The sequence below is a fragment of the Balaenoptera ricei genome, chromosome 10 (assembly GCF_028023285.1).
Source record: "Balaenoptera ricei isolate mBalRic1 chromosome 10, mBalRic1.hap2, whole genome shotgun sequence".
In the NCBI taxonomy this organism is placed as follows: domain Eukaryota; kingdom Metazoa; phylum Chordata; class Mammalia; order Artiodactyla; family Balaenopteridae; genus Balaenoptera; species Balaenoptera ricei.
The window spans coordinates 96,711,839-96,739,143 of record NC_082648.1 but is presented as its reverse complement, the minus strand read 5'-3'; the positions used below and the strand labels follow the sequence as shown (position 1 = coordinate 96,739,143).

General features: G+C 56.7%; 1 protein-coding gene across 3 annotated transcripts; it reads left to right on the top strand.

Moving 5' to 3' along the window:
- Positions 1 to 2,908: 2,908 nt before the first annotated feature.
- CSNK1E (casein kinase 1 epsilon) lies at positions 2,909 to 27,305 on the top strand. 3 transcript variants are annotated; one of them, XM_059936968.1, is made up of 11 exons: positions 2,910 to 3,158; positions 6,629 to 6,716; positions 15,372 to 15,482; positions 15,623 to 15,771; positions 17,094 to 17,322; positions 18,348 to 18,518; positions 19,829 to 19,977; positions 24,132 to 24,324; positions 24,424 to 24,563; positions 25,162 to 25,227; positions 26,285 to 27,305. In XM_059936968.1, exons 2-10 carry the CDS (start codon positions 6,641 to 6,643, stop codon positions 25,192 to 25,194), a joined length of 1,251 nt encoding a protein of 416 aa, XP_059792951.1. In that variant the 5' UTR covers positions 2,910 to 3,158; positions 6,629 to 6,640; the 3' UTR covers positions 25,195 to 25,227; positions 26,285 to 27,305. The 3 variants fall into 3 exon arrangements, with proteins under 3 accessions (XP_059792952.1, XP_059792951.1, XP_059792950.1); XM_059936967.1 differs by having other exon boundaries at positions 26,122 to 27,305; XM_059936969.1 differs by lacking the exons at positions 24,132 to 24,324; positions 24,424 to 24,563; positions 25,162 to 25,227; positions 26,285 to 27,305 and adding an exon at positions 20,784 to 20,905 and having other exon boundaries at positions 2,909 to 3,158.

Genomic DNA, 27,305 nt, shown 5'->3' with positions numbered 1-27,305 from the left:
CTCCTCCTCCCCACACCCCACCCCCAAGACTCAGGTTGCAGGTCCCTTGGGGGGGTGCTGAAATTTTCTCCCCATCACTGGGCACCACAAGAGCCCCAGCCCAGTGCTCTGGGGTGCCAGGGAAATGGGAACAAACTGTCAGGAGCGGCTCCCCCTGACCAGTGCAGAGCAGCTAAAACCCAGTGTGGGGCCCAGTGATCAGCTCTTCACTGACACCTATTGTCCCAGGCCCAGTTGCATCTTCTGGGTGGGTGGGTGGGTGGGTAGGTGGTATGTAGGGAGCGGGGCTAGGGGAAATCCAGCCAGACACACCCTTGGGCTTTAGAGTTGGGAGTTAAATCCCAGGAGGAGTCATTGAGAATCCAGTCTGGAGAGAGAAGTCAGGCCCAGAGGCTGCTAGAACTCTGTTGTAAGTTTTCTTTCCCGTTGGAATCGCCTCCCCTCCTTGGCTGGGTTTTGTGTCCCCTCAGTTTCTCCTGAGAGTTGAGCTGCAAAGTTCTTCAGAAGGACCCATGGGTGGTCTCAGAGGGGAGTAGGGAGGAGGAGAACTTGGGTCCACAGAACAGCTAATCAGGGAGGGGGTGTGGGGAGCATTCTTCCAAGGCAGAGACTGGGGGGGGGATGGGGTGGGGGTGTGTGTGTGTGGAGAGGCTGGGCGCAGGCCTTGAGGGGAAGAGTGGGTCTCAAGACTGGCTGACCAGGATCTTCAATAGTGGTGCAGAGGGGGGTCAGTTACAAGTTCTGGAATGGGAGGGGACACGTGACAAGATTGGGAGGGGAAGCTGGGACATCTGACTGTTAATGTGTACCCTGAGGCAGAGGTGAGGAGCCTCAGATTCCTCTCTCAACCTGGGAAAGGACAAGAGTAGGATTTCATCTTTGTTGAGAGGATTACATGAGATAACACCTTTCCCAGTGCCAGGTACTTAGTAGATGCTGGAGGAGTATCAGTCCCTTCCTGGAGAGAGAGGGTCGGGAAGCAGGGCCAGGTTGGAAGGTTGGGGTGGTGAAGACAGAGGACACAGTGGTGTATCCACCCTGCTCAGTAGTGCTGGGGGGCCCTCTGCCTGGGGCCCCAGGCCTGGCACCTTGTCTCACATAGGAGAACCTGCAGCCACAGGGAGGGCCGGCTGCCCTGGACAGTGGAAGCAGGATTCAGGGTCGGTGAGATTGGGGTGGAAACAGATGACGAAGGGAAGGGCATTGGTAGCCGAGCCTGGTGGTTGGCCTCTAGGACAGGTCACATTTGGGGACCTCCAGGAGATGAGGGAGTCATAAAAATGGGTAAAACAAGCTGACGTGAGGAAACAAGTGGGGGCCCTTGGGCTTTGATAAACGTGGGTGGCTGCCGCCCAGGCCTGCTGAGTATGGCCAGGGCCCAGGGTGCGTTTGGGCCCAGAGTGGCAGTTCTCCCAGTGCTTGGAGAGAAGTAGGGAATACAGACCTGTCATATGAAATCTTCCCATTTTAAAACACTGGGAATCAGTTAACAGAACAAAAGAAATAAAAAAAAAACACCACGCAAGCCAAGCAAAGCCCACCACTTTTGCTGGTGACCCTCTTCTCTGGCAAAAGTGGCTTTGAGGGCAGGTCCCCAGCTGACTGCCCCAGACCTCTCCTGGGAGGCTTGTCCTCACTCTCCTCCTCTTGGAAGTGAGATCATGATAGACTCATTTTCCCAGGGACCGCTGAGAGAACAGAGCTATCTTGTGCTGTGTGGTCCCAGGCCAACCCCTTCCCATCTCTGGGCTGCAGTTTCCTGGGCTCTGAAAGAAGAACCCAGTCTGTGGGGCTCCTGACAGTTTGGAGAGTGTGTGACTAAGTCCCTCAGGCTCGAAGGAAGGTGTGATTGTTCTTGAAGTGACTCTTCCCAGGAACCGTGCTTCTGGGACGGGATGCAGCGCCCTCCAGCATTTTGTGTGTCCACAGCCACAGCTGTGTGCGTGAACGGATGTGTGTCATAATTGGGAGCTTTGCATGGTACAGTGTAAATATCATTTTAACAACTGCCCTGGAATCTTTCATCGCCTGCTCTGGAAGCCAGTAGGAAGCCTTAATTAATTCTCAGTGACCTGGGGAGGGACGGGTGCTCCTTCCCGATTTGCAGATAAGGAAACCGCAGCCCAGAGCTGGGAGGGGACTCGGCTAAATGTGCACCACTTGGGGGACCCTCGCTCAAGTGTTGGCTCCACGGCAGTGCGTGGGGTCCCTCATTAAACGAGTGAGGACAGGATTGGCTTTGAGGTCAGCTCTGTGCCCATCAGTTTGAGCTGCCGGAAGAGGAAGAAGGGAGAAGAAAAAGGTCTTTGCATTTGATTTTTCCATGGGGGGAGAGCGCAGCATAGCCCCAGCTACCTCTCTGGGCCGTTTGTCAATATCCCTCCGTCTCTTGCTGTCCGGTCAAATCGCTGGCCTCTGAGTCAACCTGGTCTGTGTGCTCTGCAGCACTCAGAGCCCGGAGGCGGAGTGAGACCCCCAAATCTGTAAACATTCTCCTTTTGCAAACACCGGCCTTCAGAGGGGCCCACTACTAGGGTGTGAGAGGAGAGAGAACCGGGCAGAGGGGAGAGGAGTGTTTGGGTCTAGAAGAACCCAGCTTTTTGTGCCCTCCTCCTCCCCACCCCCTCCCAGGTTTTTCCACCTGTGCCCCCACTGGATCAGGCTGTCAGTGTCTGTGTGCGCTCCTCGGCCCCAAACGTAAGGCCCCGTTCCTGCAAGGTGCTCCTCGCGAGCCTGGGGGGCCGTGTTTCCTGGCTCCGGGGCGCCCCAGCGTCCCCGGGAGCGGAGGGCGCGGGCACTTTAAATCCTCCAAGGCGGCGGCGGCTGGCCGGGGATGACATCAGCGGGCGGGCCCGGGGCTCAATGGGAGCCGGCGGGCGCGCGCCGGGCGGGAGCGCGCGAGCCGGCGGCGGGGGCGGTCGGGCAGGAGGGCCGGGAGGAGGGAGGCGGCGGCGGCTGCGCTGAGATCCCAGAGCCTGAGCCCGGCCGGGACGAGTGGAGCGGAGCGCGGCGGCGGCGGCGGCGGTGGCGGCGGCTGGGCCGGGAGAGGCTGGCGCGCCGGGCGGCTCTGCGAATCCTCCGGCATCCGCCCAGGCGGGCCGCCCCCGCCCGCGGCAGCTCCCCGAGCAGCGGCCCGGCACCGGCGCCTTCCCGGCGGGGTAAATATTGGGGGGCCGCGGGCCCGCGGAGGGGCGCAAACCTGGGGGGAAACGGGGCTCCCTCCGCCTCTTTGTTTTTGCGCGAGAGGGAGGGGAGGAGAGGGCGGACACACGCGCGTTCGCACTCGGATATGGGGGGGCTGCCCGGGCGCCGCCCGCTCGGCCCGGCGAGGACAAAGGCGCGACTGGGGACGAGGAGGAGGAGGGTGACTATTATTTTGCAGGCTTGCCCGGGGGAGGCCACCCCCGTCCGGCCCGCTTCCCCCTCCCCCAGCTGGACCGTTCAAGGCCCCAGCCGGCCGGGGCGGCCACCCCGGGCTGCGATTTGGGGACGCTGAGGGAGGGGGTCCGGGACTGGGGTGCTGGGGGGCACCCGATACTGTTGATTCGAAATTCTCTCCCAAACCCTGGGCTTCGGTAGGGTTCACCAGAGCATTAGCAGAGCCCCCAACCCCTTCGCTTCTGGCCTGGGTGCTCCAGACCTGGGGGTCAGCAAGGCTGCTCCCGCATGTTGGCTGGGGACGCTTGGGGGCCCTGGGGTGATGGGGTGTGTGGTCACCCAGCCACCGATTCTGTTTTCCTTTGTGGAGAGAAAGAAAGGGGTGGGGGTTATTTATCAGATCGGATTCTCCCGTTTCTGCGTGTGAGAAATCCATGTTTTGCAAGTCTCTGTGGAACATAAAACTATGTTTGTGCCCGGGTGTCCTTAGAGAGAGGATTCCCAAGCTCTTCACGCCCAAACTCAAAGTGGGGTGAGCCCCCTCCCCAACTTTTTCCCTTAGTTTTCTTGCATATTTTCTTTTTGCATCAGCCTTCGTCAGGGAGAAAGATTTGGGAACAGGGGAAGGGGATCCTGAGTGTCTTAAGTTGCACCCAATAAATGCCTGTTTGGGGCTCCTTTGCCTGGGTATCTGGGATGTCCCTCCACTTTTTATTTTAATGGTCCAGGGACAAGGGCCCTGGCAGGGGAGGGGGCTGGGCAGGGAGTAAGAAAACTGCCCATGTGCCGTTCTGCTTGATAGTTTGTCTAATTTTTTTTAACCAGTTGAAACTCCGGAATCTTCATGTCCGCTTTTTTTTTTTTTTTGTTCGTTTATTCCAACGCCAACCCCCCACCCCGCCCCCCAAAGGAGAGAAGCAGCAAAGAACTGGAAGGCCTCTTCCATTCCTGACTCGAGCCTCTCTCCTCTCCTCTGGGAGGCTTTTGGGGAGACGGTGCTGGGACAGTCTAGGCTCTCTTTGGGGCCCTGGCCCCCCGGGTGTAGGAGGAACGCTGGCGGGTCTGGGTGGTAGCCCAGAAAAGTGGTGGTTGCCTGCAGGGCTGATTGTTTGCACCCTCTCTTCTCTGCCCTTCTCTGCCGACAGCCCGGTGAGTGGGGAGGGGCTGGGGGGGGTCATGTGCAGTGTATTTATGTAAGACACCCAGACGGAGGGCACGGGTATTTATATAACCCGGCGTGGGTATTTATGTAATATAGGATGCGGGTGTATTTATGTTCCTTTCCTAACCTGCGGCTTTCCCGGCTGCCGTGTGTGGTCTCTGAATTGGCATTGGCGGAAGACGGACTGGGGGGGGGGGCGGTTGTTGTGTGTGTACACACCCGCCCGCCCCCCACCCCCTTCCCCAAGCAGGGCTCACAGTGTATGTCTGCGTTTCTTTCTTCCTTTGGAGTGTACACACAGGACGGTGTGTATGTGAGGTGTGTGGCATGTGAGTTTCCCGCATCTGTGGAGCGTGTTCTGCTGGCAGCCCTGGCACCTCCGCTGGGACTGGCCGGGCGTGTGGGCAGAGGCCCTTGGTGGAGAGCCCAGAGTTTGGCTGGCGCGGGGTGGAGCTCCTTCCTTGTGACCATTGGTGAAGGGCTAGTGGCGGCTCCCTGGGAACTAGTGCTGGGGCTGGATGTCTCTCCTGGGCAGGAGCTATTGGCTCCTTGCCTCCGCTGGGGTGGAGAGCTCCAGCCTGACCAACTGTGGAATAGAGCTCTCCCGTCTCCCCTCCCGGGTGGGTCTGGCTTTTGGGGTAGTACTTGGCATGGGGAAGGGGCTGAGCCTCTGTGCCGCACACAGCTGCTTTTCCATCTTCCTGTTTTGTTTGCCTCCTGGCCCTGGCATGAAATAGGTCCTGTTTGAGAGGGTGGAGGCTGCCAGGTAGGGCAGCAGGAACCCTGTCTGGGTCTTAGGGGAGGAAACTGTCACTAACTTGCTGCTGGGGTGGGGTGGGGAGCAGGTGGCGTGTCCTCCCTGGGCCTCAGTTCCCTGTCTGCAGGGAGCGGCACTTCTTTATAGTTTTCTGCACTTGCCCTCTCGTAGACCCTCTGAGATCTTAGGGATCCCCCATCCCTCTCCTTATTTCATTGGCCAAGCCTCCCCATCCCCCAGAGCAAAAACCACCTCCTCCTGGCCTTTGAATTTCCTCCTCTGCTGCCCAGACCTTTGCCCCAGGCCAGAGCAGAGGCATCCCTACCAGGGTGGCCCCTGATGTTCCGTGAGCTTGGACACCCAGGGTGGGGCACAGGAAGGAGGGAAGTGCTCAGATCAGCGCTTTCCCCCCAGACCTCCTCCCACACCACAGAAGCTGGTCCTTCAGCTCAAAACCTGGCTTTGGTCCCCTCAGTTGCTCTGCAGGGCCCTCTTAGGAGACCCTCCTAATCTTGAAGAAAACCAACCCCAAACTGTTCATCCAAAGAGATCCTTGCAGAGAGTCCTTTGTGAGGTTTTTGGTGTTGAGAGGGAGAGGACCAGAAGGTGGGTGTTCTGGGGGCCCCTTTCTTGCCTTCCCCGTGAGTTGGGGAGGAGACCTCTGGCAGGGCACACTGCAGACTTGCAAGGTCTGCCTCTGGGAAGACCAGCCCAGGCTGTGGAGACCTGGCCTCCAATTCTTGGTGCTGGAAGCTGGAGGCCTGGGGTAAGGATGGGGGCACGGGGATCCTGTCAGTCCTGATGGGGCTGAGGAACTCCTTTGGGGACAGTTCAAGCTGTCCTCCTATCCCTGGAGGTTGCAATTTGCTGGTGGTTGCCATGGCCGCACCCCCAGGGTGATCAGCTCCTGCATCCCACCTCCCCATCACCCCCTTTGTCCTTGATTTTCCTTTCAGAGTCTTTGCCCATTGTGACTGGCCTGCCCCTGAGAGGCTCCTAGCGGAGGGTCCCTGATTGAGTATCCCCCGAGGAGATGCTTGCTTTGCTCTTTCCTCCTGGGCCTTGTCTCTAGTCCCTCTTCTGCCTGGCTACACTGACACCTGTTCTAATAGCCTCACCACAGGTGGAGGCTGTTGGGCTACCTGACACCTGGTTGCTCTTAGGCAAAGCAAAGCCAAATCCCTTCCTGGCTGGTGGGAGGGAGGATGGTGGTGTCCCAAGTTTCTCGTGGCTTTGCCTGACCTTTGGTGGGGGAGGAGTGGGCTCGGGGGGCTAGGCCCCCTTCCCAGCTCCCCTCTTCTCTGACCCTGTGTTTCTGCTTACTTTTGCAGCAAGAGTGAACCATGGAACTACGTGTGGGGAACAAGTACCGCCTGGGCCGGAAGATCGGGAGCGGGTCCTTTGGAGATATCTACCTAGGTGAGTGTTTCTGGCTCCAGCTCAGTGGCTCTGGAGCCCCTGGGACAGCCCTGGGGACTAGGAGGAAAGATGCCAACATTTCATGCTCTGAAGTCAGAACGTGGCTCTGGTGGCGTGTTTTGGTCATTTTGTCCCCAGAGCCATCCCAGGTGGGGAGGGAAGCAGCAGGCTGGGGGTGAGGCAGGTCGAGGGGCTCCTCAGTCAGGGCAGGATGGGGTTCCCACTTGCTGCAGTCCGGGCAAAGGAGGGTATTTTTAACTCTGGTTTCTAGCTGCAGATGAGCTAGGTCTCCAGCTGGGCGTGGGAAAACCCAGGCTGGGTTAACACCCCTGTCTCTTGTCTCCTGGGGGAAGGATGCTGGTGGACAGAAGAGGCTTGAGCAAGCTGATTGCTCCCAGCTAGGCCCCCTCCCTGCGGTCTGGCCTCTTGGAATTCAGCCCAGGAAGGCTTCGGAATGACGCAGTCTCCCCCGTAACCTCAGGGCCAGGGCGGGGGGCGGTCTTAGCTTTTAGGATCTCTCTCCCTGGATGTGCTTCCTGTTGAAAGTCTGAGTTTGCTCTCATGTTGTTGATTAAACAAATCACTATCTCACCCCTGTCCTTGACCCAGGAGAATGCCCCTTTCTCAATTGCCCTGGGGGTGCGGGGCACAGTCAGGGGACGCGGCCCTTCCTTGGCAGCTGTTGGTCTGGAGGGGAGAGACTGTGTTGGTAATCGTGAATTGGAGTTGTTAGAGCAAGGTGGCAGCCCCTGGGGTTTCTCCCCGTTCCTGTCCCTGTGCCCTTGGAAGCATCTGTGCCTCTGTTTCCCTCCTGGGAAAAGAACAGTAAGTCAGTTCTGTCCTGGGCAGAGGAAACTGACAGGTCAGTGTGCTGTGCTTGTTGCTTCAGAACTCGGGGGGTTTCTCTTACTCAGCGATCTGGGTCCCTGCCCTCTTAGGGTATGAAATCTGCTTCTCAGTGAGCTGCCCCTTCCCCATCAGAGGGGAGGGGGACATGTATGCCCACATTCTCTGGACAGTACTTAGGCTGGGCTGGGCCCTGTTCGAATGCGGTCTTCCCTCACAACAGCCTCTAGAGATGGTGCCGAGCTGTGTCCCTGCTCCACACATTGAGACGGGCAGCACGATCAAGTTGGCCACCGAGGCTTCTCTCCAAAACTAGAAAAGACAGGGAATTCCCTGGTGGTCCAGTCGTTAGGACTCCGCACTTTCACTGCCAAGGGTGTGGGTTTGATCCCTGGTCGGGGAACTAAGATCCCGCAAGCCGTGTGGCGTGGCCAAAAAAGAAAAGAAAACAAACAAACAAAAAAACTAGAAAAGGCAAACTTTCTACCCACAGCCCTCCACAGGAGTGAGAGTGTAGAGGACAAAAGGTGGGAGAGAGCCATCAGACCTGGCTCTGTGCGGTTGGTGAAGTTTGTGTGATACTGATGCGTGGCCGACTAAGGACTTTCATGAGGCACAAGTGAAATGGGCGCGTGGGAAAGCATCTTGTAAACTGTAAAGTACCAGCCAGGTGTGCAGGTCATTGTCAGACACCTAGTAGATCACCCTCCTGTAAGCACTGCAGAGCTCAGAACAGAGGGAAGGAACAGTGCAGGCTGGAGCTGTTTGAAAGGTTTGCTCTGTGACTCTGAGCTCCTCTGGGGGGGAGGCGGGGAGGCGTTGGGTTGTGTCCACCTTCTCGCCCCAGCACCCAGCACGTGGGGGCTCAGTGAAGGCCTTTCAAATGAACGAATGAGGAAATGGGGGCTGTGACGTGCAGAGGCCTGTGAAGCGGCCTCACTTATGGCAGGAGAGAAGAAGGTGGGGATATGGGGGCAAGTTCAGGTCCCCAGTCTATTTCTCATGTGCTGTGTGACCTGGGATAAGTCACTTTCTCTCTCTGAGCCTCAGCATTCTCATCTGTAAAAGGGGGTGCCCATCTCCTTACTGTTTGTGAAATTGGGGTGGGTATAAAAGACCCTCTTATCATGGAGGCTTTGGGCTCAGGACTGAAGCCTGGAGCCACTGGCTTGAGGGCAAAGGTCAGGGAGAGGCAGCTTTTGGCTGATGCATACCTGCTCCTAGACAACACCCAGCCCCAGGCCTTCTCTTTGCAGAAGGGAAACTGAGGCCCATAGATGGAGGGGCAACCCAAGGTCATTCAGAAAGTCATTGTCCCTGGACCATGTGGTGGGACCTTGCTGGGGGTAGTACTTCCTGTTTATCCAGTAATCATCTAGTTCATTTTTAAAAAAAATATATTTATTTATTTATTTTTGGCCGCGTTGGGTCTTCATTGCTGCGCGCGTGCTTTCACTAGTTGCGGTGAGCAGGGGCTGCTCTTCGTTGAGGTGCGCGGGCTTCTCATTGTGGTGGCTTCTCTTGTTGCAGAGCACAGGCTCTAGGCGCGCAGGCTTCAGTAGTTGTGGCACGCGGGCTCTAGAGCGCAGGCTTAGTAGCTGTGGCGCACGGGCTTAGTTGCTCTGTGGCGTATGGGGTCTTCCCGGACCAGGGCTCGAACCCGTGTCCCCTACATTGGCAGGCGGATTCTTAACCACTGCGCCACCAGGGAAGCCCCCATCTAGTTCATTTTAAAAACTAAGTCCGGGTTTACCCCTCTTTGTACAGGCTTTGGAGTAAATTCTACCAGGGTTTAGGTACTGGCGTTTCTTTTCCTCACTGTATGCCCTTGAGCAAGTGATGACCTCTGCCAGCCTTGGCTTCCCCATCTGTAAAATGGAGTTGTGAGGCCTCCAGGGTGGTGAGAAGTAGTGAGATCACAGCATGCAAAAACTCTGCACATGCTCGGCCCTGCAGTGGTGCTTTTATGTTGTGTCCCCCAACCCTCAGTCTTGGTTAGGATTTGCTACTGTCAGGAGCTGGGTCCTTTTGGGCCTGAGTGGGGGGTAGGGAGCTGGTTCTCTGCTGACTGTCCAGCCTTCGCTGGCTGCACAGGCCTCGGGGACCCTGGCCTGATGCAGTGTCCTGCCAGCTCCTCCTGGGCCCCTCTCGCTGGTGTGGGGATGGTAGTGATTGTAGGGCCTCCCCAGCTGGCCTCACTGGCTCCCTTTGTTCGAAGCTCTGGCCACATTCTTGTCACTGGTGCCAGTGCCAGGGCCTGACTCCAGATGGCCTCTGCAGGTGGGGCTGGGCGCGGCCTCCAGGCCCTGCTTTCCAGGATCGACTGAAGGCGAGCACATTTGTGGATGTGGCCGCAAGGCCTGTACTCCTCTTCCAGCCCCTCCTCCCTCTCCCCTCGGCATCATGCGGGGCCAGCTCTGGTAGGGCCTCACCTTGGCTGCATGGGGTCCAGAAGTGGCCGAGCCTGTGCCACCCACTCTACGAACCTCTGGCCATGTGCCTCAGGAGCTCTCTAGACCTCTTAGTCTCTGGTCCTCAGTTCCAGATGGGGGAGGGAACGGTGTACCCCAGCGGGTGATGGTGTGGGTACTTCCCACCTTCAGTCCGGCCCAGTCCCTGACTGTACCTGTCTGTGAGTGTCTGAGTGAGCCCCCACTTGAGCTTGATCATCCCCCTCCCCACCTAGAACTTGCCAAGGTCCCAGACTCTCTAGGACTGGCCAGGTCCGAGCCCTTCTCTACGTCCAAGATTGTTTTCCACACTGGCTCGTCCCCCCACAGGGCTGCTCGTTCTCCTAGGGGCCACCTCTGCCACCTTGCCTGGCACTTTTCACTTAATCAGAGTTATCCTTTGTTGTTCCCACGGAAGGTGAGCTGAGCTCCTCCAGGGCAGGGCTGCCTCAGGTGGCCCAGGGCTCAGTATGTGTCTGGTGATTGAATGAATGAGATGCTAGGGAATTGGAGTAGAGAAAAAAGCAGGGGCTCTAGAGACTAAGTTTCAGATCCTGGCTCTGCCCCAGCCAGTTCTGTGTGACCTCAGGCCAGTTACGTATCCTCTCTGAGCCTCAGGTCAGTGGTTGTGAGAAGTGAGGGAGGTCAGAGAGAAGACTGGCAGCTTCCTGGTAGAGTTCAGAGGCAGTGCAGGGGTCTGGTGGTGGTGGGACCCATAGGCAGCTGTGACAGCTTTCCAGCAGTCGGTTGGGGTCAGAAGCCTTTGCCTAACAGCTTAGGTCCCTGTTCAGGGAGGTTGTGTGGCATTTGGTCATTGACCTTTGGTGTCTCCGTTTCCTCATATGATACAAACAGTAGTACTGGCAGGATGGTGTAAGAGCTCAAGGGGACAAAGGGCTCTTTCCCTCCACCTCCCCATTTCGGGGAGGGGCGTTCTCCCGGCACCTCTGCTCCCTGCGCAATCTGCTGAGTCATAAGTGCTGAAGGCCCTGCGTCATCCAGTGTCGCTTGGTCTCTTCCCCCTTCCTGGACGGGGCCGCCATCATCTGGACAATTGCAGCAGCCTCCTTCCAGGTCCGTCCCCCCCCCCCCCCCCACCTCAAGTCCTCTCCGGTCCTTTCTAATACACCAGTGGGTCTCAACAAGGGGAGGGAGGCCAGATTTTGTCTCACAGGGGACGTTTGGCAAGGTCTGGAGACATTGTTGGTTGTTTCACCTCAGCGTGGGGGTGTGCTGCTGGCAGCTAGTGGGTAGAGTCAGGGATGCTGGTAAACACCCTGCGGTGCACAGGGCTGCCCCAGAGCAGAGAGTCGGCAGTGCCCTGTAATAAGGCATCGATGCCTGGCCCCCGGAGTCGCAGGCTGATGGCCAGGATCGTAGCTTGGCATTTGAGCCCCTTCCCATCTCCCCCTGACTCACCTCTTCCACTGTCTTCTTCAGCCACCTCGAGCTCCAGCTGCACCAGACCACCCAGCGTTCACTGCGCCTACTCCTGTCGGGCCTTTGCACGTGCTGTGACCACAGTCTGGGATGGTCCTGCTCACACAGCAGGAGCCCTTGCAGCCTTTCCGCCCACTGCATGGCCAGTGGACTGCAGTGAGCCCCAGCTCCCCCCCCACCCCCATCCTCACTGTCGCCTGGAAACGTGTGAGGCTCTCCCCAGTGATGAGTGTTGACGTGTCAAAAGCACTTTACAGTTTGCAAAGCACTTTCTCCCCATTGCTCACTGGATTTGGGAATCCACTTTTTTTTTTCTTTTAAGTTTTAAGTGGTTCAGAAATGAAAACACAAAACCAAAAACCAAAACACAACAACATGCTAAGTGAAAGAAGCCAGTCACAAAAGATCACATATCTATGATTCTATTTATATGAAATATCAGGAGTAGGCACGTCCATGGAGACAGAAAGTGGATTGATTAGTGGTTGCCTAGAGCTGGGGCGTTGGGGGAGATGAGGAGCGACCACTAAGAGATGCAGGTATTTTGGGGATGGTGAAAGTGTTCTAAAATTGATTGTGGTGTTGGTTACATGACCTTGTGAATATACTGAAAACCACTGAATTGTACACTTTAAAGAAGTAATTGTGTAGAATGTGAATTATATCTCAACAAAGGTGTTGAAAAAAATGACAAGACGTAACATGGTATCAGAGAAATGCCCTTTTCCCCTCCTGCCCTAATCCAGCCCTGATCCGACCCTGCCTAGTCTTGACTGGTTTCTCATGTTCCTTTTGAGTGTTTCTTTATGTTGATACAAACAAACACAGATACATAGTTTCCCCACTTTTTTTTTTTTTTCTTTAACCACTGAAAGGAGAGCATATAATACATACTGTTCTGTACTTTGCTTTTTCACTTCCTGTATCTTTGAGATCTTTCCACTTCTGCACCGAGAGAGCTTCCTCATTCTTTCTCCATTGTTTTCCGTTTTATGGATGGGCCTTTCTTTATTTAACCAGTCCCCGCTGCTGGACATTTGGGTTGTTTCCAAGCTTTTACTGTTGCAAACAGCCTAAGTGGACAGCCTCATCCAGGCCTTATTTTGCACCGTGCGAGGGTATCGAGTAAAGTCCCCGGAGTGGGAGCTGGAGGGAGCCAAGTGGCCTTGCAGCCAGGCTTCCCCAGTTCACTCGGGGACCGCTGGGGAGGAGTGACCCCTCCCACCGAGAGCGCAGGCTAGCTTGGGTGGACATGGTCTTTTAATATTTATTTATTCATTTATTGTGGCTGCTCTGGGTCTTGGTTGCGGTACTCAAGATCCTTAGTTGCAGCATGCCTGCAGGACCTGGTTCCCCAACCAGGATCGAAACCGGGCCGCCTGCATTGGGAACTCAGTCTTACCCACTAGACAACCAGGGAAGTCCCTGAGTAAGCCATTTTTATACTAATGATTTCTTTCTTTCTCTGTGAAGTGTGTGTTTGAATCCTTTACCCTACTTCCTATGGAGTCATTGGTCCTTTTCCTACTGCTTTGTAGGTGCTCATTATATATTAGTGTGATGTTAGCTCTTTGCTATTGATAAGAGTGTGCACTATTTCTTAGGACTTTGTTTCTGGTGTTTTTGCCGTGGAGAGTGATTCCTTTTTTGGAGGAGGGAAGGGAGCCTTTTGTTTTTCTTTAATGGCTTCTGGATTTTAAGTCAGGATAAAAAGCCTTGCCTACCCCCAAATTAAAAGGCAGTGCTCCTTTCTTCTAACATCTCATTGTTTTACTTTTTTATTAAATGTATAAAACATGTGCATGGTATAAGGCATCCTTCCCAACACCCAGTTGGAGGGGGACATGCCTGTCACCTTGAAGGCCCCTGGTACCCCACCCCGTCCCGCCCTCTGCTTCCCCCACACAGAGGTAACCACTATCTTGACATTTTAAGTTATTCTCTTCTGTTAGTTTTATCGCATGTTTATATCCCTAAACTATATATATTTCAGTGTTGTGTGTTTTGAAATTGAGACAATTAGAACTGTGCTTGCATCCTTCTGTCTCTTCCTTCCTCTTTTTTTTATTTCCTTAAACTGAGGTGAAATTCACACAACATAAAATTAACCATTTTATTTAATTTATTTATTTATTTATTTTTGGCTGTGTTGGGTCTTCGTTTCTGTGCGAGGGCTTTCTCTAGTTGCGGCAAGTGGGGGCCACTCTTCATCGCGGTGCGTGGGCCTCTCATTATCTTGGCCTCTCTTGCTGTGGAGCACAGGCTCCAGACGCGCAGGCTCAGTAATTGTGGCTCACGGGCCTAGTTGCTCCGCGGCATATGGGATCTTCCCAGACCAGGGCTCGAACCCGTGTCCCCTGCATTGGCAGGCAGATTCTCAACCACTGCGCCACCAGGGAAGCCCTAACCATTTTAAAAGTACACAAGTTAGTGGTATTTAGTACAGCCCCAGTGTTGTGCGACCACCATCCCTATCTAGTTCCAAGACATTTTCATCACCCAGAAGAAAACCCTGCACCTATTAAGCAGGCCCATCCTATTTCCCCCTGCCCCCAGCCTGTGGCAACCACCAGTCTACTCTTTGTCTCCATGGATTCATCTGTTCTGGACATTTCATATAATGGAATCAGACAGTATTTATTTGCCCTTTGGTGTGTGGCTTATTCACTGAGCATAGTGTTTTTAAGGTTCACTGATGTCACAGCGTGTGTCAGAGCCCCGTTCCTTCTCAGGGACAGGCAGAGTGGCTATCCACGCCTCTTCTGATGGACATTCAGGTGTCTCCACCTTCCGGCTCTTGTGAACGGTGCTGCTCCTTGCTCCCCGCACTCAGGGTTCAGATGCCGAGAGCCAGCCGCTTAGCCGTCGTGTATGCCTTCCACTGCCTGTGGCATCCCCGGGGCGCTTGCACCACCCTGTAGCCATCCTTCTGGTGCTGGGCTTTGTGGTCTTTGTTGCTGTGCAGGTCCTTTCGTGTCCTCCCAGTGCTCACGGTTCTGAAGGGCATACACTTGGGAGTGGACTGGCTTGGCCAAGGGTTTGTGTGTGTTCAGCTTTACCAGGTAGAGGCCAACCTGGTTTCCAAAGTGGTTGAGCCAACTTACACTCCGATCTTTTCCCCCGTACTATATTTTGCTCCACTTCGGACTTCCGGTACGTGCTGTGAACTGTGCTGTCTTTTCTCAGATGCCAGTTATTCCAAGGACGTTTGTTGCATAGCCCCATCTCGTCCCCTGATTTGAGGTGCCGGCTTTATCCTGCCTGTCCTCAGTTCTTCCAGTCGTGTGCCCTCCTCCGGACTTTCTCTGTTGTCTGTGTGTGAAGACTACACCATTTAGTTGTGGCAGCTACAGTCCCGCTTGGCCCCAAGAAGGAGCCGCCTCTCAGCCTAGCCCCCAGCCCTCCAAGTCAGCCCACCCATTACTGTAGCTGGGGAAACTGAGGCCAGGTGCAGCGGGGATTTGGGTCTTTCTTGAGACAGCCTTGCTCCCCTCCCTTCTCTCCTCCTGAGCCCCACACCCCACTGACCTCACCTCTCTTCGGCTCGGGAGTCCTCAGTAGCTCCCACGCTCCAGGATGAAGTTCCCCTTACTGGTCTGTGAGCGTTTTTCGGCTGTGCCCTGACCCCCCTCGCATCCAGCCTTCCTGCTGCCCCAGTCTCCGGTTCTCTGAATGGTCCCCGGCCCTCACCTCCTTCCCCTGGCACGAGCTGCAGCTCTGGCTCGCCCCTCCCACCCAGGCTGGGTCGGCTGCCTGCTCTGTGTCCCACAGTCCCTCCGCTTCCCTTGGATACAGTGCCGGGCCCTCTGCACAGCCTCCCCCAAGGGGTGCTGAGCTGCTCGGGGGCAGACACTTAGTTGCTCCTGGACTGGTGCTGCCTGCCCAGCTGAGTGTGACCCCGGTCCCTTGCCCCTGGCAGGTGCCAACATCGCCTCTGGTGAAGAAGTTGCCATCAAGCTTGAGTGTGTGAAAACGAAGCACCCCCAGCTGCACATCGAGAGCAAGTTCTACAAGATGATGCAGGGGGGAGGTGAGGGCTAGAGGGGGCTGGAGGGGGGCGGGAGCCTGAGGAGCTCTGCGCATGTGCCATGTGCTTGTGCACGTGGGAGGGGCCCTGGGGCTGGGCGGGGTGGGGAGTGACTGCCCCTGACAGCCCTGCGTCCCCCACAGTGGGAATCCCGTCCATCAAGTGGTGCGGAGCCGAGGGTGACTACAACGTGATGGTCATGGAGCTGCTGGGGCCCAGCCTCGAGGACCTCTTCAACTTCTGCTCCCGCAAGTTCAGCCTCAAGACGGTGCTGCTCCTGGCCGACCAGATGGTGAGCCCCCCACCTACCCACTCAGGCTGGGGACTGGGCTCCCAGCTTTCCTTCCAACCTCCTCTGCCCCGTCATGCCAGTGGGCACTGGGTACCCAGCTGGAGGATGCTGGAGCAGGAGGCGGTGACAGCGACGTAGGACAGGCCTGGTTCCTGGACCAGGACCAGGGGACCTTGACCATCAGTCATGGTTGGGGGGTAGGTAAGGAAGGGGTATTAAAATGCAGGCTCCCAGTTTCCACTCCAGCCCTGCTCGGTTGTGCTTCCGGGGAAGGCCTGGGACTCTGCCCTCAGGTGAGTGTAAAGCCTGTGGTCACACAGACCTGGGTCCTGTCCCTGTGGGGTGACGTAGGTGAGCTGGGGGGCTTCAGTCTCCTCAGGGGGGGCTTCCCTTTGCTGGGTTGTTGTGCGGTCACCTGGGATGCCACACGGTGCCTGGACCAGAGCAGGAGCCCACGGACAAGCAATGCTTAGGTCCTCAATCCCTTTATAAGTTCAAGGGAGGAAAATTTTAGAAAAAGAAAATGAAAAAAGCATAGAATTCTAGCCCTGGAGTGACACATGGAGATCTTGTTACATAGCGGTCTGTAGCTGTGGCTGCCCTCCAGAACGTCTGCAAACATCCTCCAGTTTTAGGCTAGATGTGTGTGTGCAGAGGAGGGTGGTCAGATTCTCATAGGACGGGAGACTCAAAAAAGGTTTAGGAAATACTCAGAAGCCTGAGGCCCAGGGAGGGGACCAACCTGCCAGAGGACCTATTGTGTGCATAAATGTTAATTTAAGTTTCTAACGTATTGTTTAAAGGAAGACAAGGGCCTGTGTGTCCACCTTACTTTGGTGTCCTCTGGAAGCCAGGGGACAGATCCTGTCTGTGTGCTCCATCTCTGTCACCCCTGCCAAATTTAGGGTTCACTGGTGCTCCTGTTCCCCCCAGTCTGGTTTCCAGAACAGCCTTCGAAATGCCTCTTTGGTCCCTTGAGGGCCTCTCATGTCCTCTGTGGGTGTAGAGCCAGGCAGGTGAGGCCTGAATGCCTTTCTGGGCTTCATTTCTAGATCTTGCCATTCGCTTTCCTGCCTTGCTCTCTTTCCTTTGTCACAGCGAACTTGATGAACTCTTCCTTCAGAGTTCCTCTCTACTGTCACTTCCTCCAGGAAGCCTTCCGTGACCTGACCCTTGAAATCATCATACATGGTGATTGCAGACTGATCTGGCCCCCCCCCCCCCCCACCCATGGCAGGGACCACGGATGTGTTTTTTGCATCTGTACGGCCCCAGCCCCTCTGTGGAACATGTGCTGAACGACTTGCTCTCCCCTCCCCCAGATCAGCCGCATCGAGTACATCCACTCCAAGAACTTCATACACCGGGACGTCAAGCCCGACAACTTCCTCATGGGGCTGGGGAAGAAGGGCAACCTGGTGTACATCATTGACTTCGGCCTGGCCAAGAAGTACCGGGACGCCCGCACCCACCAGCACATCCCCTACCGGGAAAACAAGAACCTGACTGGCACAGCCCGCTACGCCTCCATCAACACCCACCTGGGCATCGGTGAGTGAGCGAGGCCCGGGAGCAGGGTACACCCATGGGCTGCTGGCCAGGACTCTGGCTTTCCTTCTGCAGCCTGGGTTTACTTCCCTGGCTGGCCGCACAGGCAGGTCTTCTCTTTCACAAGAAGAGCTGTGGGGTGCCGAGCACCCGCCCTCTTGTGCCTTACTCATCCCCGCAGCAGCCTTGGTGCGCGAGGCTGTTTGCCCATTTTTTTTTATAAATTTATTTATTTTATTTATTTACTTTTGGCTGCCTTGGGTCTTTGTTGCTGCACACAGCCCTTCTCTAGTTGCAGCGAGCGGGGGCTACTCTTCGTTGCAGTGCGCAGGCTTCTCATTGCGGTGGCTTCTCTTGTTGCAGAGCACGGGCTCTAGGCGCGCGGGCTTCAGTAGTTGTGGCATGAGGGCTCAGTAGTTGTGGCTCGCAGGCTGTAGAGCGCAGGCTCAGTAGTTGTGGCGCAAGGGCTTAGTTGCTTCGCGGCATGTGGGATCTTCCTGGACCAGGGCTCGAACCCCTGTCCCCTGCATTGGCAGGCAGATTCTTAACCACTGCGCCACCAGGGAAGCCCTGTTTCCCCATTTTTACAGATGGGAAATGCTGGCTCACCGTGTGACACAGGTTGCTTAAGGTCATACAGCTTAGCAAGTGCCAAAGTCAGATCTGACCCCAGCCCTGTCTGATGCCACTGCTTGAGCCTTATCCGCAGGGTGGGCCAGGCAAGGAGGCCCCGGGGTGCCTACTGCATAGTTGCTGAATGAATAAGAGCCTGAGCTGGAAAAACTAGGCCTAGGTTGTGTTGGAAAAGCTCAGCCTCAGGCCCCTTCTCTGTAGAAGGGGGTGATAACAGTGCCTGTTTGTAGTGGGGCTGCAGCAAGCCAACATGTGACAAGGGGGGGCTCGTGCTGGGTGCACAGGGGGGGTTGTTCCCCTCAATCGAGGAGCATGCCCTGGAGAAAGGGGTCCTGGCTCCCATCAGCCGGGAGCCCAAGTGGACCCTGCCCCTCACCTCGTCCTTGACTCTGCAGAGCAAAGCCGTCGAGATGACCTGGAGAGTCTGGGCTATGTGCTCATGTACTTCAACCTGGGCTCCCTGCCCTGGCAGGGCCTCAAAGCAGCCACCAAGCGCCAGAAGTACGAGCGGATCAGCGAGAAGAAGATGTCGACGCCCATTGAGGTCCTCTGCAAAGGCTACCCCTGTGAGTAGCCCAGTGGGGCAGGTGGTTAGCCTGGGACCCCTGAGGCCCCTTCTGAGGGGCAGACGAGACCACACAGAGCCTGTCCTGGGCTACCACTGCCTGGCACCAGAACATCAATCACAGGCTCTGCCACTGTTCAGGCACAGCTAGGAGGCCTGGCTGGTAAATACCGAGTGTCCCCAACCCACACTCTGGCCTCACCTCGTAAGGGCTGAATGTCAGGAAAAACTCCAGACCTTCCTCTTCCTGGGAGTCTCCTTCACTACTCTCACGGAACACTTCATTTCTGACACTTCTGGTCACCAGAGGTCTGGGGTTTTTTTCCCCTCACCAAGCAATGCTCTGACACCAGCCGGGTGTCCTAGAGTTTAACTCAGTTCCGGCACTATCTCCCTGGAGGTAGTGTCAGATCCCACAGGGTAAGGGCTCAGTCCCACAAGGCTGTTCTCACCACACTTCAGATGCCAGTCACGAGTCCAGGTTGCCACCTGTGCGTCTGACTGATTGGCTATAAATAAATCTGAGGTTCCCGTGACTCCCTCCTTGGGTTTGATTAATTTGGCTCACAAAAGTCAGGGAAGTACTTCCTTATGTTTACCAGTTTATTAAAGGATGTGGTAAAGGATACAGATGAACAGCCAGTTGAAGAGATACATAGGCTGAGGTTTGGGAGGGTCCCGAAAGCAGGAGCTTCTATCTGCGTGGAGTTGGGGTGTGTCACCCTCCGGATGTGGATGAGTTCGCCAACTGGGAAGCTCTCCAAACCCCATGCTATTGGGATATTTGTGGAGGCTTCATCATGTCGGCACGGGTGATCATTAACTCCATTTCCAGCCCCTCTCCCTTCTCTAGAGAAGTGGGTAGGGCCGGGGGCTGGAAATTCCAAGCTTCTAATCATGGATTGGTCTTTCTGCTGACCTGCCCGCATCCAGGAGCCCACCCAGAGTCTCCTCCTTAGAGCAAAAGATGCTCCTCATGCTCTGACCACCTAGGCAGGTACAAGGCTTTAGGAGCCCGGGGGCTGGAACCAATATATATATATTTCCTATTGTCTCACCAGGGCCCTCTCTTGCCTCTGATTTTCAGAGAGGAAATGGAAGTTTTCCTCCTGTGGCTTAGAGTTGCCGTCGGGCTCTTTGACAGGCTGAAGTTCACGGATTGTTGTAGGGGGGACGGCCTCTTGGACCTCATCTTGACCCCTCTTAGATCAGAAGTATCTGTAGGGACGGTGGCTGGGTGGGACAGCGCCGGCTTTTGGGGGCCCTGGGAGCATGGGCCTCATGCTGGCGCCTTCTGTCCCCCTCCACCAGCTGAGTTCTCAACATACCTCAACTTCTGCCGTTCGCTGCGGTTCGACGACAAGCCCGACTACTCCTACCTGCGCCAGCTCTTCCGCAACCTCTTCCACCGTCAGGGCTTCTCCTATGACTATGTCTTCGACTGGAACATGCTCAAATTCGTGAGTCACCTGGAGGCTGAGGCGGGCTGGGGGGACTGAACTGGGAAAGCCAACGTGACCCCGTAGCGGGCGGGGCTCCCGGAAGATGGGAGCTATGAGCTGGACAGTGCAAGTGACCTCACCGGGGTCCCGGAGCCCCGTGCTCCTCCCTTCTCACGTGCTGCTGACGGCACGTGCTGCTGTGGTCAGCGGGGCCCAGGCGGGGCACCACCTCCCACCAGACCCAAGAGGGCCTGTTTGGGCCTCGAGTCCGTGCTAGGCGCCTTGATGGGTGGGGCCCGGATGGCGCTGGGGGGCCGCCCTGCTGTCTGGATCGTGGCCTCCACCATCCTGCTCTTGTCGCTCTGCACATCCCAGGTGGCGGCCTTCACTGAGGCCCCCTTGGCCAGCCTGGACCCCTTCATTGTGGTTTCCTTCTTCCTGGTCATGGGACCCTGGGTCTTGCTAGGCACCTCCTCTCTCTCTCTCTCTCTCTCTCTCTCTCTCTCTCTCTCTCTCTGTCAAGAGTCTTGGGGGTGGGGTGGGGAGAAGTGTTGGTCAGCTAGGCCTAGAGCTCCGGAATCTGTGAAATCCTATGTCTTGTTTCCCATCTCTTCTGGAAAAGGGGGCTTCCTCGAGCCAGGCTCAGCCCCGTGACAGCGACGCTATTGCACTGCCCAGGCCCCACCCCTGTGCCTGTGCCGGGCCCATGTACCCACCCACGTACTGGTAAGGACCCTCCAAGACCTGGCCTCTCCAAGACTTAGCACTTGGCGGGGTGAGCACAAGAGGCTGAGCCCCTGCTGTGCTCTCTCTGTCCCTTCCAGGTGCCCGGCACCCCTGGGCACCCAGGACCCTCCAGGTAGGCCCATGGAGGATATGGAGGAGCTGCCCGCCGCAAACTACTGGCCTGTGGTCTGGACCTCAGGGCCCCAGTTCTGACATCCCCAGGTGTGCCTGAGCCCATTGGGGCCAGGCCCAAGGAGATATCCCTTGGCATGGTGGGAGTACAGTGGAGAGGCATGACGGAGAAGGCCCTGCTCCGAGATTCTTGGGGACAAATCGGCTGCCTGACAAACAGAGCCTGAAGGAGGGACGATGTTCACTACCCTGGAGGAGCCAGGTGGCAATGGGCACCAGGAGCAGCCTCAACCAGACCCTGTCGGTGGCCTCTGTATTGAACCTGAACTCATTAAACGCCCCTACCTGTACTGCGTTTCATCGTGGCGTGCCTCTTGGTGGGTGCCCTCGGCCTGCTCCACCAGATGCTCAGGCCCGAGGCCTTGTTCTCCAGGACGCTGGGATCGGCACTTGGTCTTGTGCCCCTCCTCTCTCTGGCTCTCAAACAGTGGCCTGGTACTGTTCCCTAAGGAGTGGGGCAGAGGATGGGGGTCCCACAGGCCGAAGGGCCCCAGGGGTGAGAGATGGGCAGTGGGGCACCTTTCACCCCAGACCTTCCGGCTGGGAGCGCAGCTGAGGGCCCGGGGCCAGCTCTTCTTGCCCCAGGGCACTGCTCAGGGCACTGGGCACCCGCTCATCCATGTAGAAAGTCATTCCTGAGTCTGGTTCTGGGCTGAGTTTGGCCCTTTTTTCTCTGTATAGCTCCAGGAATGGATTTTGCATTGTCTAGGCCTGTGCCCTCCAATGTGGTAGCCACTGGCTACGTGTGGCTAATTTTTAATTAAAATTAATTAAAGCTGAAAACGTACTTCCTCAGTTGCATTTGGCACATTTAAAGTTCTCAGGAGCCACAAGCGGCTGGCTAGTGGCTGCCCTACTCAGCAAGGTGGATGTGAACATATCCATCATCACAGAAAGTTCTGTGGGACCTGCTACTCCAGATGGCTCCTCACAGAGCTTCTCATGGGACCATCCAGCCGACAAGATCTCGCCTCAAGCCAGGCCGGGAGCACGCTCTCCACCCATTGCTGGCACCCTGACCCCTTCTTGGGATTCCCTTAGAGACAGACCCTGGACTCAGAAGCTGAGCAAAGGTGCCAACAGCCTTATCCTGCCCCGATCTCTGACTTGAGGGCCATCATACTGGATAATTGGGCACCTTTGACCACATCACCACTGTAGTGAGCTCAACCGCCTCCCGCTGCCCCTGGCAGAAGTATCTGCAGACACACGATGGAGACCTTCCACACTTTCACCTCGAGACCAAGCCCCTCCCACATCACCCCTTCCCCCCTGCAAGAAACCTTCATCAGCACCTACCAGCAGACTGGACACCACGCTGGACGCCGTGGGCCGCAGACTCTTCCATGGGAAGGATCCTGCCCTTGACTGAGAACTTCCCTCCTTGGAGTGGCCACCTCGTATCGTTCGACATCCGGGCCCTGGAATCCCCGGATACCTGGAGCCTGGGATGTTGCTCTCAGCACACAGAGCCACTGTGTTCTGAGGTCCAACTAGCTGGCCAGGTGGAAACTTGACACAGCCAAGGACAGGGGTGCATACAACACTGATGAATGCTTGTGTGACTTTGCTGTTGATCTTTTTGTGTTTTCACATGGGCAAATAAAAGCCAAGAGACCTCCCTGGTGTGCGTTTCTTGAGGCATCGCTTGGGTTGGTTGGAAACGGGGAGAGTAGCTCACCTCAGCCTGCCGCAGGCCTGAGCCTGCCGTTGGCCTGAGCCTCCTGAGGTCACAAAGGGCAGGGGCTCCAGCCCTCCGCTCAGCCTTGGCCCCTGGGCTGTGCACCTCTGAGTGAATCACTTGGCTTCACTGAGCCTCAGTTTCTCCAACCAGGGAGTGAGTTCATACCTGCCTTGTAGGGTTGATGTGCCCTCTGCCCATGGGATGTTTAATGAGTGGGTGCTGCAGCTCATATCATAGGCTTTGCTGTGCTTCTGGCTGAGTCATTCTCTTTGCCAATCTGTAATTGAGTGGGTGGGAACCCGGGGTGAGGACTGGAGGTCGGGGGATGGTGCCCTGGTGCTTCCAGGCCTGCCTGGACAGGCTTGTGGGTGGGAGGACTGGGAATGTGCATCCCTAGAATGTTCTGCTAAGTCCTCTGGGGGTGCGGAGAGCAGAGCGGGACTGGGTGGCAGAAGCCTGGGTTCACACCCCAGCTCTGCTCTGAGCTGTGTGGCCCCAGGAGGGTCCTGAGGCCTCTCTGGGCCTTGGTTCTTCAGTAGGATTCAGGGATCATTCTGATCCCCAGCCGCTATCTCCCGGAATTGCTTAAAGTCAAGGGCCACCCCCACCCCGTCTCCCAAGGACAGCAGGGCCTTCTCCGCCAGTTCTCGGGGAGAGAGGGAGTTGCAGGAACCCGCACCCCGTGGCCCATTAGCAGGCCCCCAACTCAGCCTGCAGCTCTCTCCTTCACAGATGCGGCCCCCCTCATGCCAGCCCCCGCCCTTCCCTGTGGACGACCCCAGGACCAACTAGGTAACGCGGCCAGACGCCGCTCCCATGCCGCACTCCTCTCTGGGCCTTCCTCCTTTCTTCCTGCACTGGGGGTGGCAGTGGCTGGAAGGCAGAGACCCCAGGGGCTCACGCACCCCTTCTGCCACAGCCTGCCTGCTGGGCCTCTTTTTCTTCCATGGGGCATCTAGCCCATTCCTTCTCCAGCTCCCTTCCCGAGGCAGGCAGCATCTGTGTGGGTCCCCCGGGCCTCTTGGTTGTGGTCCCCACAGCACCTGCCAGAAGCCATTGCCAGGTCCAGGGGCAGGGGAAGAACAGCCCTTTGAAAAGATTCCCTGGCTAGGCACTGGGAAACCTGGTTTGAGTCCTGGCCCCGCCTTCAGCTAGCCTTGTAACTCTCTCTCTGGGCCTCTGAACACTTGCCCTGCTGTATTTGGAAACCTTGAGGAGCTGGGGGCCCTCTGTACACGGAGGGGACCCAGGTTGGCAGGGCCACAGAGTACCCTTGGTTGTCCTGGGGCATGCGACCTCCCTCTGCCCCTCGGGTCCAGCTTCCTCCTTCCGGGCAGTTGTGTGGCTTTGTTTCTCTGTGCGGTGTGATCCTGGGTCATTTCCAGGTCTCTTGGGCTTCCTGCTTTGTGGGGAGGAGGTTGGACCAGAGGGTTTCTGAGATGCCACTTTCCCAAGACGTCCACCTCGCCTGCCTCCCCCTGCTCTGACCCCGAGGGAGTGCTGAGGGAGTGCCAGATCCCGGAGCACGCTGACCTCACAGGGCTGACCAGGTCTCATCTCACACCCACAGGGTGCAGCCCGGAACCCCGAGGACGTGGACCGGGAGCGGCGAGAGCACGAGCGTGAGGAGAGGATGGGGCAGCTCCGGGGGTCCGCGACCCGGGCCCTGCCCCCTGGCCCGCCCACTGGGGCCACCGCCAGTCGGCTCCGCAGTGCGGCCGAGCCTGTAGCTTCCACCCCTGCCTCCCGCATCCAGCAAGCTGGTGAGCAGATAACTTGGGCAGCGCGCGGGGCCCGAGGGGGGCGTGGGGCGGCCAGGGCCCCAGGTGCTGAGGGCAGCTTGCCCCCGCTTCGCCCTCCAGGCAATACTTCCCCCAGAGCGATCTCCCGGGTCGACAGAGAGAGGAAGGTGAGCATGAGGCTACACAGGGGCGCGCCCGCCAACGTCTCGTCCTCCGACCTCACTGGGCGGCAAGAGGTCTCCCGGATTTCAGCCTCACAGGTGAGCTGCCCTCACTCCAGCCCTTCTGTGCCTCACAGCCGAGCCAGGAGAAGTAACCGCCCCAGCAGGCGACAGAGCTGGAACCCAGCCCTCTGCCAGGGGCCCAGCCTGCGTGGGCGGCGGGGCGCTCACAGAGGAGGGGCTCGTGGTCCCTGCCATCAGCGAGCCCCCGCCGTCCCAGTCAGCACAGGATGGAGGGATGGGTGGACCCTGTCGGCTGGCCCCACTTAGGGGCCATGTTTGGGCTAGGAAAGTTGGGAAGGGAGAATCCGGGGCTGCCCAGGGAAGGGGTCTGGCAGAGGTGGGCAGGAGACCTGCTCTGGGCCTCCTGCCTATGTTGGAGGAGTCTCAGCAGGACAGGCCACGAGCTGGGAGTCCAGCGGCTCCGTTCACGTGTGGCCTTGAGCAGCTGTTTTGCCGCTGGGGGCAGGGTTCTTGTCTTACAAAACAGAGACATGCTGGCTCCTTGAGGTCACGTACCCCTGCCCTTGGCTTGAGGGGCTTGGGTTGGGGGTGGGACTCCACGGTGGGGAGAGACTTGCCGAAGTGCCGGGGCCAGCAGCTCACCCCTCCCACCTTTCTGCCTCCCTTCCCAAAGACAAGCGTGCCATTTGACCACCTCGGGAAGTGAGGAGGAACCACCATCGGACCAGTATTTGCTTAGGTGAGCCGATTTCTGCTGCAGACGTAGCCCCGTCGGGTCTGGAAACACCCACGGCCCCCTGGAGGAGCCCGGTGTGTGTGCTCTGAGCGGGCCCGGCCCACGCCAGCTAACTTCTGCTCGAAAATTCCCTCTTGCCTGGGGCAGTCCTCCGTCCCCGCTTTGCCTTAACTATTCTGGAAGGTTGGTAGTAGGGACTGAGCCCGGGGCCCCACACCCCGATCTTCCCCAGGGCTTTAGCCTTGTTTCAGCCTCTGGGCTGTTAAATGCTTCATTCATGCAGAGCACATAAGACAGGGCCCTGTACTTAGGAGTTTATCTGCCGTCAAAGAAGGCCCTTGGTGGCCTCCACAAGCCCAGGAGAGGCCCTCTGGCTAGTGTGAGCCTCCATGGAACTTGTGGCTGCCTGAGGCCTAGAGGTGGGGTGTCGCAGCTCTGCACTCGGGTCCCGCTTGGGAACCCGCCTGGGGCTCCTTTGGCGGTATGCAGGGGGGATGTCGGAGCTCCCTGGGGAATATGTACATGGCTGGCAGCAGCTTACATTTCACAGGCTTGACCTCACACCAGAACATCCTGAGTACGATCTGCTTTGTGGAAATGTATTCCACAGGTAGCTCTGGGGCATAAATCGGGGTTTACCTTCGTCAGACCTCAGGCCCAGGAACCAGTCCATCCGTGGCAGGGTGAGACAGATGTGTGGCTGGGGGGTGGCTGCTCACCAAAAAGAGGGAGAGAGGTTCTGTGTCTTTTCTGTGAAAATGGAGCACCTACTGTGTGCCCCAGAGAGGGACCAGCTCAAAGCCTCGGGGGCAGGAAGACAGGAGCTGAAGGCCGCTGGCAGACCGGTAGCCAGAGGCAGATGTGCACCTGATCTGTCTTCTCTCTCCCCCTTTCTAGTGTCTTCACTGTATTTTCTTTTAAAAAAACAACAAAAAGATGGGGAAAAAAAAAACCACTCGAACAAAAAGAGAAAAAAAACCCAGCACAAAACCAACGATGGATTCTATTTCGATTCTTTTTTTTTTCTTTTTTCTTTTTTTCTTTTTTTGCCAATGGCAAGAAGATGGGATGCCCTCGGCATAGAGGATCCTCGTCCCTTCACACTTCCCGCTGCCCACAGCCTTCAGGCTGCCAAACGCTCCCAGACATCAGGCTACACTTGGCGGACGCCACGGCCGCCGCCTGACATGGCTGGGAGGGGGACACTTCTGCACTGGAGTTGCAGCAGGTCCTCACGGGCCCTCAGGAGGTGGCCTGAGGAGCTGGGGGAATGGATTGGTTGGTCAGAGGCAGGTCCCACTGGGTGTCCATGAGCCTTGGGACCACGGGAGACGTGTGCAGCCCCACCCCCGTGAGATGACGGCCGCCGACTTTCTGTGTTGGGCTTTTGCCAGTGCCCCCCCTCAGCGTTTGGGTCCCTTCTTTGCCTGTCCACAGAGACCTTGAGGAGGGGGTGGTGAGGCAGGGGGGCCAGGAGTCCTTGTGGACGTGTGTGTATGTATCTGACCTGTATCTCCCAGGACAGCAGGTGTCCCGCCCACCTGCCAGGCCGACTTTGTGTTCTCATCCCCCTGACAAGGACATGGGGGTGGGCAGTGACCTCCATGCCCCTCAAGAAGGGCACAGAGGGTCTTTGACACCACCGACCCCTGAGACTGTCATCAGCCTGTGGTCCCCCTTTTCTGGTCTTAGGGCAGAATCCGTGGAGACTACTTCCAGAAGGCATCTGGCTCCTGGGTTATAAATTAATTCCCTGGTCCTGACACTCACCTGGGGTCAGGCCTGGGCACTGGATTTATCCATCCTGCCTAGTTAACACTCGTTTTTACTTTATTTTTGTTTGTTTTTTTCCGTGTGTGTATTTCCTAATTTATTTACCTCTGTTTCCCCTTTTTTTTCTTTTTCTTTTTTTTTAATTAAAGAGCAAAGCTTTTTATTACTTTGTAATTTAAAAAACTGAAAAAAAATACTGAAGAACTTTGGGGGGAATTTTGTACTTTTTTCCTGTGTAAATATTGGACTTTTTTGAGCTTTATTGTGGTTGTTAATTTGAAGTAATAAAGTAGAAAAGGATAAAGTGA